General features: G+C 36.3%; 2 protein-coding genes across 2 annotated transcripts; both read left to right on the top strand.

Moving 5' to 3' along the window:
* Position 1: 1 nt before the first annotated feature.
* On the top strand, positions 2-627 carry LOC123004102 (transmembrane protease serine 3-like; the record flags this gene model as incomplete). The annotated part of the gene is made up of 1 exon (XM_044397217.1): positions 2-627. A coding segment is annotated over one exon (513 nt), but the record flags the coding sequence as incomplete, so codon positions are not given.
* Positions 628-3,578: 2,951 nt separating this feature from the next.
* Positions 3,579-11,675, top strand: LOC123003750 (disks large homolog 5). The gene is made up of 10 exons (XM_044396724.1): positions 3,579-3,694; positions 3,979-4,027; positions 4,083-4,204; positions 4,650-4,964; positions 5,720-5,910; positions 5,959-7,710; positions 8,770-9,749; positions 9,798-10,002; positions 10,064-10,329; positions 10,379-11,675. The coding sequence occupies exons 2-10, from the start codon at positions 3,994-3,996 to the stop codon at positions 11,395-11,397; spliced, it is 4,884 nt and encodes a 1,627-aa protein (XP_044252659.1). The 5' UTR covers positions 3,579-3,694; positions 3,979-3,993; the 3' UTR covers positions 11,398-11,675.
* The last annotated feature ends 1,798 nt before the right edge of the window (positions 11,676-13,473 follow it).

Genomic DNA, 13,473 nt, shown 5'->3' with positions numbered 1-13,473 from the left:
ACAACACCCCGACTTCCGAAAGCTCGGGCCCTACAGCTACGACATCGCCGTGCTCCTGCTGGCTGACCCCGGACTCAACTTCAACTTCTTGGTGAAGCCGGCGTGCTTCGCTTACGACTCGCCCCCTCCAGGCACCTGGTGCGAGGTTTCTGGTTGGGGTGCTAGTGACCCGAAAGCGCCGGACAGGCTGTCGCCGGTTTTGAGGTCGGCGGCAGTGCCGCTTCTTTCCCTGGAGACCTGTCGCAAAGATGGGATTTATGGAGGAAGACAGCAACCCATTTTGGATTCGATGCTATGTGCGGGGCATTTGCGAGGGGGAATTGACGCTTGCGGTGGGGACTCTGGCGGGCCGTTGGTTTGTGAAAGAGATGGCCGACATGAACTGACAGGAATTGTATCTTGGGGTGATGGATGTGCCAAGAAAGATAGACCAGGAGTTTATACTAGAGTGGCAAGCTTTTTACCATGGATAAGAGACTGTGCGAGGCAGTTAGGGGTTGATTATAACTTTTAAGAGAGATTTAGAAACTAGGTACAAGTAGCACATTGTTACTTATGATTATCAAACTATTTTAATTTTAATTATTATGTAAATACAGCATTAAATAAAGAATATTTTGATGTTAACGAGTATTTTTTCTGATAAAAAGTAGAACAACAATCTCCAAGAATCGATTCTAAAGTAACAGAACTTGAATTCGAAAACTAGCTGCTACATATATATTTTAGAAGTAAGAATATAATAAGTATATTATGTCAGTTATTTAATAATAGCAGACAGTAAAACATTTATAAATATCAGTCTATAGAGCATTCAAAAGACGAAATGTTTTCGTTAAAATTAAATCAGTTCTGTCGTTTATGGTACAACATATTTTGAAATGTTCAAACGGTTGTTTGTCAATTTAATAAGTAGAGAGCAAATGATGTTCTGTTTTATTAACAAACAAAAAGAGTTACAATATAAGAGTTCACACTACACAGCAGTATACAGTATATTCCCGGATTTGGGTTTACAAGAGAAAATTTTTTTTTTTGATTTTACGTCAAAACTGCAAAGGAATAATATTTTTCGCTTAACTTGAAACGGGCAAATCTGTATTTAAAATTTCATTATTCTGAGTCAATGGAAAGAAAAGTTTATTTTTGTCTCGATTTTGGACTTGCAATAATTTTTCTCTGCTTTTTAAATTACATGGTAGTTTTATTTTTTAACAACAATGTCACTTTGACAGATGAGTTTACGCCAGTTAAATAACAAAAATGTTTATGAAAAACAATAATTTTCATAAATAGCAACTCAAAGAAACAGCTTTAAGATAAAAAAAAACAGTTATATTGACCCAAAACAATCAGATGAGATACCAGCAACCTGGAAATTTTTTTTTTATGTTTATTTAATGATGCTAATGATTTTGTATAGGTTCTTTTTACAATTATTTAATAAAGGTACAACAATTTTGCCAATAAGGGCCACAAATAATATTAAACAGAGTTACAATTTAGGATACAGCTTCATTGTTTCCTCTTCTAATAGCCTGTATTAAAAACTTGGAAAATTATTTTGCCAAAAAAAACAAATAAACAGAGTCAAAGTGCAAAATTTAAACTCTCATAACTTCGAAATTTTTCTAGATAGAATTTTTTAAATATTTTTTACATGTTCTTGGTATCCTACCTTATATGACATTTTTTTCTGGGGCGCGAGTTCTGGCGCATCCTCTATTTCGAATAAGTATCAAATCAGTACTACTCTAAAAAATGATAAAGCAATGCAGCTATTTTTTTTGAATTATTTCACTGCAAGGCCCAGTTTTGCTAAAATTTTATAAAAAAACAAAAACATTTTTTGTAGTAATTGCTTTCTTATATTTTTATAGGTAAGTAATCATTTTTTGAACTTTAGTTTTAAAATATCTAAATTAAAGGAATTGATTTTTTCATTAAAACAAATTTCAACCCAATTCTGCTTTCGCTCTTGACCAAGCTTTAAATGAAAAAAAAAATTATTACAAAGTCAATTTTTTTTTTATTGTGGAAAGAAATTGAATATTAAGTTCATCTTTAAAAGTAATTGAGTTTCATTTAGTGTGTATTACTGGTTGCCTAGTAGCAAAGCCTGTGTTGTGTAAAATAAAAATGTTTTCTTCGTTGGTCATAAAAAATATTGTTGCTTTATAATTATATTTATTTATTCTACGAGTTTGAGTGTAAATTAAACTACGAGTGCAACGAATGGTTTATCATCCACGAGGTGGAATAAAGCCTCCGAGTTACACCCAAACGAGTTGAATACAACATTTTATTCTTCGAATTAGACTCAACAAAGCTTAAACTTGCTTTAAATCTGTTAAAAATAATCCGACGTTTCGTATTGAGACATGTCAAACACTTATCAAAACTTCCTTACACGGGAGAAAAACCGTAAATGTGTGGAAGAATAAAATTGTGTATTTCTTCAAAATACTTTTAGTATTTTTTATAACAATGCAGTAACAAAGTAAAAATAAATTGTTTTCATACGAGTTGAATATACTATTTTTGTGTACTCAATGAAAAGGTTTTGAACAAAAAGTAATTATTTAAATATTTTTTTCTTTAATCAAAGTTGTGTTTTGACCTGAGGTTTTGACAAAACATGTATTACATACGTATCTATCAAATGAAGCTTTGCTCGAAGATTTTCTTGTAATATTAGCAGCAGCAAGAAGCAACTTCAAATTTACTATCTACGAACGTTTAACGGGTGTTTATTTAAATTTGGCGTTAAAGTTGGTAATATGAATGTGTTGTGAGGCGAGGTGTCAAACGTCAGATTAATATTAAATGCCATAGTTTCTTCACGATTAAACTTTCATGAATAGCTTTGACGTCAAACTAATAAAAAAAAAAACGTTATATCAAATGTTACGACTTATACGAGACGTTCTGTATAACCAAGATTGAAAATAAATAGTATGTAATTTGATGTTAAAGTTACTGAACTGAACTGAAATTATTTTTACTGTGCAAATTGGATTTTTTTTACTGTGCAGTTTTATACTGAACAAATTATGATAAAATACTATGTTTGCTTTACTTATTATTTATTATTTTTACAATGCAGAATACTGTCAGTCAGTCAAACCCAAATACCCTTTCGTAAAACAATTGACGGCTTGATGAAGATTGAATAAAAATTGAAACGTTGTTTCCAATAACAAGTCCAAGCACACCAAATATACTATAATGAAACAAAATGGACAATAACACATTAGAAATCATTTTGTACCGAACAGAATTAAATTGTTTACTGAATGTTTATTACAACCCAGTAATACATTTCTAAAGCTAATATTCATCAATATTTCGGACGTAAAATAAATGTTCTCAAATTGTTTTAGTTTGTTTGCTACGCATTATGAAAATAAACGTTTAAAATAAAAAAAATGAAGAGTTACTTGCTTGTTTGAAATATGTAGTTGCTAGAATCTGTGATGCTATGAAGAGTTTTAGTTACTTCGTCCAACTGCGTAACCAAATTTCGGCGATTAAAACGGGACTTTTACCCGCAACTGCGCATGCGTATTCTTTCAAGATGCCGATGTGTTGACACTCCATGATAAAAGACGAAGTAGCAGTAAAGATGGTGGTTAGTGGTTAAATTTTAAATTAAATTAGGAATAACCAAATGTGATGATTCGTGAATTCACGGGTAAGTCCCAGAGACATTGATATCGTTAAGCAACACACCCAAAAGGGTGATACCCAAAAGTGATGTTTTACCGTTAATCCCAAAATGATGTAGGAAGTATTTCTTATTTTATGGAAAAATGCAAAAAGCTTTGTGATTTATTTTATTTTTATTTATTCTAGTTGTATTGTGTATAAAGTACTTTCACATCTTGCAGTTTATTAGTTAAAGTGTTTTTTTTAATTTAAATTCTAATAATTGTTAAACCAGTTGAGACTTTTTATTAATCTTTGCTGAATTTGTAGCATCCTGAGGGTGTGATGGCGTCAAATAGCGATGGTAGTGGAAGCAATGGTAAGAATTTTCAATTTCTTCTATAACATACTTAATTTATGACTTACTTCTTCAGGTACTTCGCCGCGGAATTTAAGCATAAATGCTTCAAGGGACTATGACACACTGAAACAACAATACGAAAAAGCCAACAGTGAATTAAGCAACTCAAGAAGACGTTGCGATCATGCTCTCAATGTAAGACTTTCTAACCCGATTTTTACGAAAAAGACCAATTATTGTCACTTGTTACTATACCGAACTAAAAATTGCTATGTCACATTCAATTTTTTTCCGACGAAATGGATAAATTGTAATTCTAATTGTAAAACATGATAGTGCTTTGGTGTTATCACTAAATTATAACATTTTTATTGGTTGCCATGGAACATAAACCTTGTCAATTAACAACATTTTTAATTTCTTATTTTATTATTTCAGCAACACTACCAAAGTGATTTTAAAAGTAAGCGTTGCTAGGACTTAGCAATCAATGCTTTCTAGAAACTTAACTTATTTTACATCAAATTTACATTAACATTCGTTTCAAATTCTTATAGACCTGTCTTTTGTCCTGTAATTAATAAAAACGAAAGATTTTTGATGACCGTTGTCAAATAATTTCATGCATTTTTTTGTGTAGGATCTGGACTACTTTAGAGAACAACACAGAGCGGCAATGAACCAACTCGAAGTGTCATCTCAAGACTCTGCTTCTCTCAGAACAAGATACTCAGAATTGTTAAGTGAAAAACAGAGATTGGAACAAGAAAACCAGAGATTAAGAAAAGAGTTAAATGAGGTGCACAGACAACAGCAGGATGTTGTTTTGCTTGCAGAAAATGGAAATTCAGATTCTTTGTACATTTCGCATTCACAAGCTTTATCAAAGTTGGAACTGGCAAAGGATGAGAATAACCGGTTAGCGAAGCAGTTTGAACAAGAAAGAAATAATGCAGTATGTATTTATTTTTGTATTAAAATTGTGTATCTTTGTTGGCCATGAAAAATAAATTACGACTTTATTTTGTACTTGTACAGTAAGCCTACAATGTGAAACGATAAAACAGAGAATGCATGATTGCAATGTTTTCTACAGGAAATAGAGAACTTTTCTAGGAAGCTCTTAATTCAAATCCAATTTGCAGTTCAGACATAAAATAGAAGCTGTTCTGCTCTGATTAATCCTAAATGAAATGTTTTTTTTCGGTAATTTCTCTTTTTAAATATTGTTTAAGGACATGAGTACTAATTATTATTGTCAACAGAAAGACTGTTTATTTGGTGCAACTTGTTAGGAGAAAATATTTGTGTACAGAGTAAATTCGAGATTTTAATTTTGCCATAATTAATTACAGTGAGTCAACTACTTGAGCTATAAAATTCTTTTGTAAATAACAACTCATTTCTCAACTTGTGATAAATAATTCTTCAATTTGAAATCATATTTTGTAATTGTGTAATTAGAAAGTTTTTGTTCTGTTCATTTTAAATCATAAATTATTTAATAGCCAAGCATTAAGTTGTTTGTTTGAAAAAATTTATGTAATTAATTCTTTTATTAAAAATTCTTTGAACTTTGGAAAGTTCTTGTTTAGATAAATCTTTTAGGAGTATCACGTTATCACCCACCTTTCGTCACCGTTTATTCTCATATTCACACTTAATCAACTACAGTTTACAGAGTTGATTATTGTATATGTAATTTTTCAGCAACGAGAAATAGACAGTTTGAAGCAGCAGGTTCTCAAGTACTACAAAGCCCACCAAAAAGTCCAACAACAATATGAGGAAGCAGAAAAACAGATCGTTGCAATAAAAATCAAAGCAAACAAAGAAGTGAAACGCTTAACCGACGAACGGAACGCAACTCTAGCAGAATACACTTTAGTAATGAGCGAGAGGTTTATTCCCGCTTTGTGAATTTTTTTTATCTAATAGTCAATTTTCAGAGATCAAGTTCACAAAGAAATGGAAAAGTTGAGCGACGATTTAGCACAAGCTTTGAAAAAAGGCAAAATGTTGGACGCTGACAATCAAGAGTTGGTCGGTGAAAAACAAGCAATTGGGTACCAATTGGAGTCCCTCCGACGTGAAATCGCGAGCGCCCTCTATGAGCGTGATAAAGCTTTGAAGGAGTGCGCCGATTTGCGAGAGAAGTTTGGTGAATTGGGGGCCTCCAATGACGATAATCGGAGAAGGGAGCAGACGAGGTCTAGGCACTTGGAGGGATTAGGTGGTCCATGTGAAAATGTGGGTCGGAAAGATGCCCTCCAGTCGGATGTTCGTACGATTGGGCAAAGGCAACGACTTGATAATTTGGATCAAGCTAATCAAGAGTTGGAGTCTTTAAGGAAGAGTCTAGATAAGGCTCAAACTGAATTGTCTGAAGCTATCCAAGAGGCAGAAGTTTCAAAAGGGCGACGAGACTGGGCATTTTCCGAACGTGATAAAATCGTCCAAGAACGCGAAAGTATAAGGACTTTGTGTGATAATATGCGCAAAGAACGCGATCGGGCCGTCTCGGAACTTGCCGAGTCACTTCGCGAGTCAGACGCTTTGAAAAAACAACGAAACGAGCTTCTTAAAGAAGTTAAAGCTTTGAAGGAAATGCTGGAAGCTCATATTGTTGACCATGACGATGATCATTTTGGTAATCACAGTGATATTGACGATAGTACCGAAATACTGGAAGTTGAGTTGACTTGTGATGGAACGGCCGATTTAGGATTAGAGTTGGCTGGAGGTCGGGATGATCCACATTTTCCCGGAGATGGCGCTGTGTATGTCGCTGCTGTGGCCGAGGGGTCTATAGCTGACGGAAAATTGAGACCTAATGATCGCATATCAAGAGTCAACGATGTTGACTGTAGTGCTGTATCGCGAAGGATGGTAATAGAAGCCATTAGGGCAAGTCTTCCGGTGGCGAGAATCGTCGTTAGTAGGAGGCGAAGGCGAGGGCCGAGTCCTTCACCTAGCATACCATCGCAGGTTACCAAATGGGTTCATACTGCGCGATTGGTGCCCGGGTGTCATGGCCTTACTCTAAATACCGGGGTTTATATTAGTAGAATAAGCGACGGGAGTCTTGCCGCCAAAGATAAGAGTCTTTCAATAGGAGATCGAATACTCAGAATCAATGAAAAATCCATGGATGACATAGAAAGCATCCACGAAGCAATGCGGGTCCTTAATGACGACTCCGTCGACGTTATCACTGTCACAGCTTTGAAGATAAGCCATCCAGAGTGTCCCAATGTCTTCACCCCTGTTCGGCGTCACAAGCGCGAAAATCGCAGTTCCCAGACCGATGAACACGATTATCTTTCCAATCAGCAAGAGAAAAATAATGGCGGAGCGTGGTTTAAAGAGAAGATTGATCTGATGAGAGGTAGACGTCATACCAAAGATAACGATAAGAAAAAATATCGGAACAGTTCGCCCAGTCCTTTGGAATTGGCCGATCCGGAACAAGCCATTGCCGAATTGGACTTGGTTTTGGATAGTTACAGGGGGAATGCTAATGTTGGGACTGTGAAACGAACGAAAAGAGGTACCAAGGAACAGGAGAAGAATGGGGGAACGTGGCCTAAAGCGAAAGCCACGGCGTTGCTTCAACCAGTCCTTGGAAGTACTGTGGTCGTTCGAAACAAGGAACGTCCCCCTTTGAGTTTGTTGAAGGAGGCAGGAGCTGAATATCACAGGTTAGTAAACCAATTTTAACTGGATATTGGAATAATACTCTTAAAAGATATATCTTAATAAATATACTCTGAGATCGATACCTTATCAATTAACGTGGCGGTGCTTAGTACTTTTATCAAGGAATTAATGTTACGTACTTTGAGTTTTTTTTTAATTTTTTTATTTGTTGATAAGTGACACCTACGGATACCTGATTGAATAATTAGGTATAATAATAATACCGTAGTGACACCTAATTGAATTATTTTGGTGTAGAAAAAATAACATAGGCTAACATGATTCTGGGGTTAGAATCTTTGTAGTGTGTTGTGAAGAGTAAAATGTTATATTAATACATATATTTTTATTTTTTCTATCAATTTTCAAAATTGATAATGCAGATTTAAATTTTACATATACAATGCAAAAAGTAATGAAGTCAAGCTGTAACTTGCTAAGAGATATTAACACTAAAACCATTAAAACACGTCAACTTTTAATTTAAAAAAATGCAAAATTTGATACACATCACACAATCGAGATTCACCCCTTCTACACTTCCCCCCCACTCCCAATATTTTTTTAAATGACAACGTACCTCTTGTGATACCTCAAATAAAAGGCAATTTAATAAACATTTCATTGACATAAACAGAATAGATGTTAAATTAGGAAATTAATAATAGTTTTTTTTAAAGTTAGGTATGCGAGTCTAACTACATATTTACACAAACAGTAACATAAATCAATGCTAAACCCTCAAATAAATGTTTAAATTGTTGCAAATTCTTTAATTTTTAATATAGTTAAATTTCACTTAACAATGGAGCATATTTAGTTAACATTCGTAGAAAAAAAAAAAACAACTCGAAACACCAAAATTTCAACAAATATGAACATATTAATATTTTTTTGCTTTCCGATTACAAAATTTTACGTAAAAAGTTTTGGTGGTGTCAAACGAATGGATACGCACCTAGTTAACAAATTCATCCAAAATAATTCAAACCCCAAAAAAAAATTAATTTCGCTGACCTGTGCAATGTGACTCGAACAACAGACACATTTTTTTTTTCTAGAAATTCCACTCCTGTGCCATTGCCCATAGCTTCTATGGGTCCTCGCCCAAGCAACCGCCACTCCGTCTACAAAAGCGTAGACGGCGGTGGTTCCCACTTTAGTACCACTGGGGATTCCTTCGAAAAACTTCGTTCGCCCCCATCGAACCGCCTAAGTGCCAACATGAATTCCGACAACAGTCTCGATTACCCAGTTCATCGCTACGCTGATAAAGACGTCCATACGTACTACAAGAAAAACAAACTCGGAAAATATGCCTTTGATTGCGATCGAGACAGTGTCATAGGTCACACTGAGTCTTCCCAAGGGAACAGTTCTGTACCTACTTCCCATAGCCGTATCCATAGCCAGTTTTGGGTACCTCCACGGACCTACTACCCCTTCCACCCACACCCTCATGTCGATTTCGACCACTCGATTCACCACACACATAGTCCCTCTGTAGATGGCGCTAGTCGGAAAATGATCAACCCTGTCGGTCCAATGCCGTACCGAGAAACGGATCTTCTGGAAGGGGGGACGTTTCCGAGGAAAAACCAACGATTTGTAGTACCCTCAAACCCGAGCATTACATCGAAAGTTAGCACCGGGAGCATAGAGAGAAGTTCGGAACGAGGAAGTCCAATGCCGATTTTTCATGTTGAAGTCTTGAGTCCGGGCGAGGCCGGTAGTAGTGGCAAGGAGTGTTGTTCGTGGGTTGGGGGACAGTATAAGCCTCTACCAGGAGAACTGAGACGCGTTCATATTGACAAGTCGAACGAACCGTTAGGAATTCAAATCAATTGTCGCGAAAGTGGAGGGATTTTTGTATCAACGGTAAATGATAATAGTTTGGCGAGTCGAGTGGGATTACAAATCGGGGATCAGTTGTTGGAAGTTTGTGGGATTAACATGCGGAATGCTACGTATAATCTAGCAGCGAATGTGTTGCGACAATGTGGGAATTCCATCACTATGTTGGTTCAATACAGCCCAGATAGTAAGTGGTTCATTTGGGCGTCATAATATGTTTCATTATTTTTTGTAGAATACAACGAATTAGAAGGTTCGGGCTCTTGTTCTGGCTCAAGTTCAAACGATGACGAAGGTGATGGTGAGACCACACCATGTAATTCACCTAAAGAAATACGAAAATCTCATCCAGTGGGCATTACTAAGTTACCACCGCCGACTTCTTTGTTAAGAGTGGGGCAGCAATCTTCATCACTGCAAAGACAAAATAACAGCTCTAGGTAATACTATTAAGTACATACTGCGATTTGGTTAATTAATTGTTATTTTATTTTATATTAGAGACGACGATGAGCCCCGCTTCCTATACATCGAAACGCTAAAAACCTCAAATTTGGGGATTTCCCTAGTTGGGGGCAACGCTGCCGGTATTTTTATTCATTCGGTTCAACCGGACTCTCTTGCATACCATGCCGGCTTACGTACTGGGGATCAAATTCTGGAATACAACGGAAGTGACCTTCGGAATGCCACAGCTGAAGAAGCTGCATATGAATTGGCCAAACCGGCCGATAAAGTCACCGTTTCAGCCCACTACCGCATCGATAGTAAGTCACTTTATTTAACCAAACTTTTTCATTGCTGTATTTTTCAAAGGATATAACGAAATTAAAGATAAGCCAGGCGATAGCTTATACGTCCGTTGCGGTTTTGACCGTTCTGGGAATGAACACACGGAGCCACCTCAACTCGCTTTTGCCAAAGACGATGTCCTCTATGTCGACAATACGATGTTTAATGGAGTTCCAGGTCAATGGCGTGCTTGGAGGTTGGATAACGAAGGTCGGCGACAGCAATGTGGAGTAATCCCGAGTAAATACAAAGTTGAGGAAGAGATGCTTTTGCGAAGAGGTGCCGATTTGGATCAAACCGGACGTCCGGTTTCAGTGGGATCATCAATAGCACGTCGGAGTTTCTTCAGGCGGAAAAAACACCAAAGGCATTCGAAAGAACTAGCCAGTTTTTGTAGTCTTGCAGGCCCAGGATGGTATTCCGATGGCGGGTCTTTGCATGAAGAGCCGGCTCCTCCTCCGGCTTACCAGAGAGTAGAAAGATTACCTTTCCCTGAGTTTCGACCTGTATTGGTGTTGGGTCCTTTGGCTGAATGTGTTGTGGATAAATTAGTTAGTGATTTCCCGGATGAATTCGGACGAGCTCCTGCAGAGACCCGACGTTGCTCTCAGGCCCAACTTGATCGGGAGTTGGCCGATGGCCACTTAGTGGAGTACCGCCGACGGGGGAGCTGCTGGGAATGTGTCACTGTGGCCGCAGTGAGACAAGTCTCGCGAGCTCACCTCCACTGTATGTTAGACGTGGCTGCAAGTAGTGTCGAGCGGCTTCACCGTCATGGTATATACCCGGTGGTACTCCTCATCAAGTTCAAGAGTACCAAGCAGATCCGGGAAGTGAAGGACGCCTTGAGATACAGCTTGGACAAGTTGTCTGGCAAAGCAGCGAAAGAGATGTTTGAACACGGACATAAATTAGAAGCTGAATACCGACATTTGGTGACAGCTGTTGTAGCAGCTGGGGCGAATGTGGCACACGTATGTGCCCAAGTTAAAGCCGCCGTTGATGCTGAACATAGAAAGAGTCAATGGGTACCAGTCGGTTGAAATCATGTCAATTAAATATGTGCCTATTTTTCACTTTTATAACATTTGTACTCGATAATTAGTTTTGCTTACAGAATTTACATAATCAGCAGTTTTGTTAAATTTGTAACTGTTTTACTATTAGCTCGCACTGTTAATCAGTATTTTATATTTTATTTTTTGACTCTTATTATATTGTACATATACAATTTAAGTAAACTAAGGTAGGTGGTTGTATATTATTTCATTACTGTGATTATTTTATTGTTCTTTTAAAGAAAATAAATGTTTAAACACTATCAACTACCTGCTTCAGACTTTTCTCAAACTTGAACTAGGGTTTATGAATCTATTCGTAGTTTTCAGTGACGTGATTTCTACAAGAAAGTGACAAAATTGATCAGAAACAGCCTTGGTTTAAATTAAACCTTACTTGAAATCTGCTGCGCTAAAAATGATGTGGAATTTTTAGGCTACCTAACCATGAAAAAAACAAATGAAACGCCCAAGCATAACATATCCAAATAGTGCCATGTATTCTAACATTACCTGCAAAATTTGAGTTAATTGTTATAATTAGTTTCCAATTTATAAAGGGAATTGTGAGGAAAAATGAGTAACTCAAAATTTGGAGTAACGCAGTGCCATAAAATTTTTGTACAAAAGAGGGCCATTAACCGAAAACAATCCATGAGAGAACGAATGCCGTCTATAAGGATGGTACACCATCACATTACACAATAAAATTTTAGCCGAAACAGTTATGATGTGGACGATAATCCGTTGAAGACAATCCCCGAAGTGAAAGTGTTTTTTCGGGACATCAGGGGCATCCTTCTCATTGAATGTATGCTAAAAATGCCAACAACAAATGCGGACATCTATGCAAACACGTTGAAAACTTACGTAAAGTAATTTACCAGAAAAGACTCATTTTTTCTAATTGAGAACTTGTTTTTGGTGTGACAATGCGACCGGGCATAAGGCTGCCAAAATTAAGCCAATTTTTCAGCTTCGTTAAGACAGGCCATTCTTCCTATAGTCCGGTCTTGGTTCCGTCTAACTTTTATCTTTTTCGATTACTAAAGAAAAATTTTCGAGAACCCTGTTTTGATTCTGATGATGGCTTAAAAATAGCCAACGACGAATTTTTTTAGTCAAGAGAAAACATTTACTGGAGGAGAAATGGCGAAAGTGTATTGATGTAGAAAGGGATTATGTATTTAAAAATAAAATTATCAAAAAAATTTACGTCTTGTTTCATTGCAGATAACTTTTCTACTGCCCCTAGTATATTCTCATAATTTGCCAAAATGTTGGTAATCTCAACAGTTGAGTTTTATCATGCCAATTTGGTTGGCAAAGCACATGACGTTTAATAAAAGGTTTAGTGTGTTGAGAATTTTATTAATTATTATTTTCTGTTTCAAATCTATACCAATTTTTTCTTATCTCAAAGCTGTTGTATATGCAACCAATTATACACAAGTTTGTTTCTGAAAAACTGCAGTTTATGACTATTAATAAAACAGTGATTAGTTTGACAACTAATGTCATGGGTTTCTAAAAATTAAATAATTAAATGTATATTTTTTGTATCCAGTGTTTTGTGACTTTTGTATATTTGGGTGCGTACATTAGGCGCAAACCTCGTAAAGTTGTGTGAAATACCCTGTACATGTGAAAGAAAGAATAAGAAAATTTTAGATTAGAGACAACTTGGGTTAAAAAAATTGTTGAATACTATTTTCTCGAAAATATTTATGTAGACCTCGAACTGCCCTTTGGGAATTGATGGATTTGAAAGTTCGCAACTTTGTTATGCAAACAAGCAAAATTAAATTCTTGTTTATAGTTTTTGGTAACTTTCTGTCGCCAACATTTAACATGTTTCCCTGGGGTACTAGTTCCAAACATAGATGAACCAAAAGAGCCTGGCTCATGTATTTGTTCACACATGGCTAAAATTCAGAGTTCTGTACTTAACACATTATACTTTTGTTCTTTCGTGCTAGAGGGCAGCACCATAATGAACGAAAATTTTGGACTTGTGGGTATTTCAAACTCAATCATTGTTCATTAAAATATCGACAAAAA

This window comes from Tribolium madens, unplaced genomic scaffold (assembly GCF_015345945.1).
Source record: "Tribolium madens isolate multiple individuals breed KSU strain unplaced genomic scaffold, Tmad_KSU_1.1 Scaffold_1;HRSCAF=32;Tcas5.2_LG8, whole genome shotgun sequence".
Lineage (NCBI taxonomy): Eukaryota > Metazoa > Arthropoda > Insecta > Coleoptera > Tenebrionidae > Tribolium > Tribolium madens.
The sequence above is the reverse complement of the archived record's forward strand: the minus strand, read 5'-3'. Positions and strand labels throughout refer to the sequence as shown.

Bases quoted from the DNA above. Each gene is read 5' to 3' on its own strand.
- LOC123003750 (XM_044396724.1), top strand. From the start codon at position 3,994: ATGGCGTCAAATAGCGATGGTAGTGGAAGCAATG. The intron at 4,965-5,719 runs GTATGTATTTAT...GTAATTTTTCAG, and splicing joins AACAAGAAAGAAATAATGCA to CAACGAGAAATAGACAGTTT. The intron at 5,911-5,958 runs GTTTATTCCCGC...GTCAATTTTCAG, and splicing joins ACTTTAGTAATGAGCGAGAG to AGATCAAGTTCACAAAGAAA.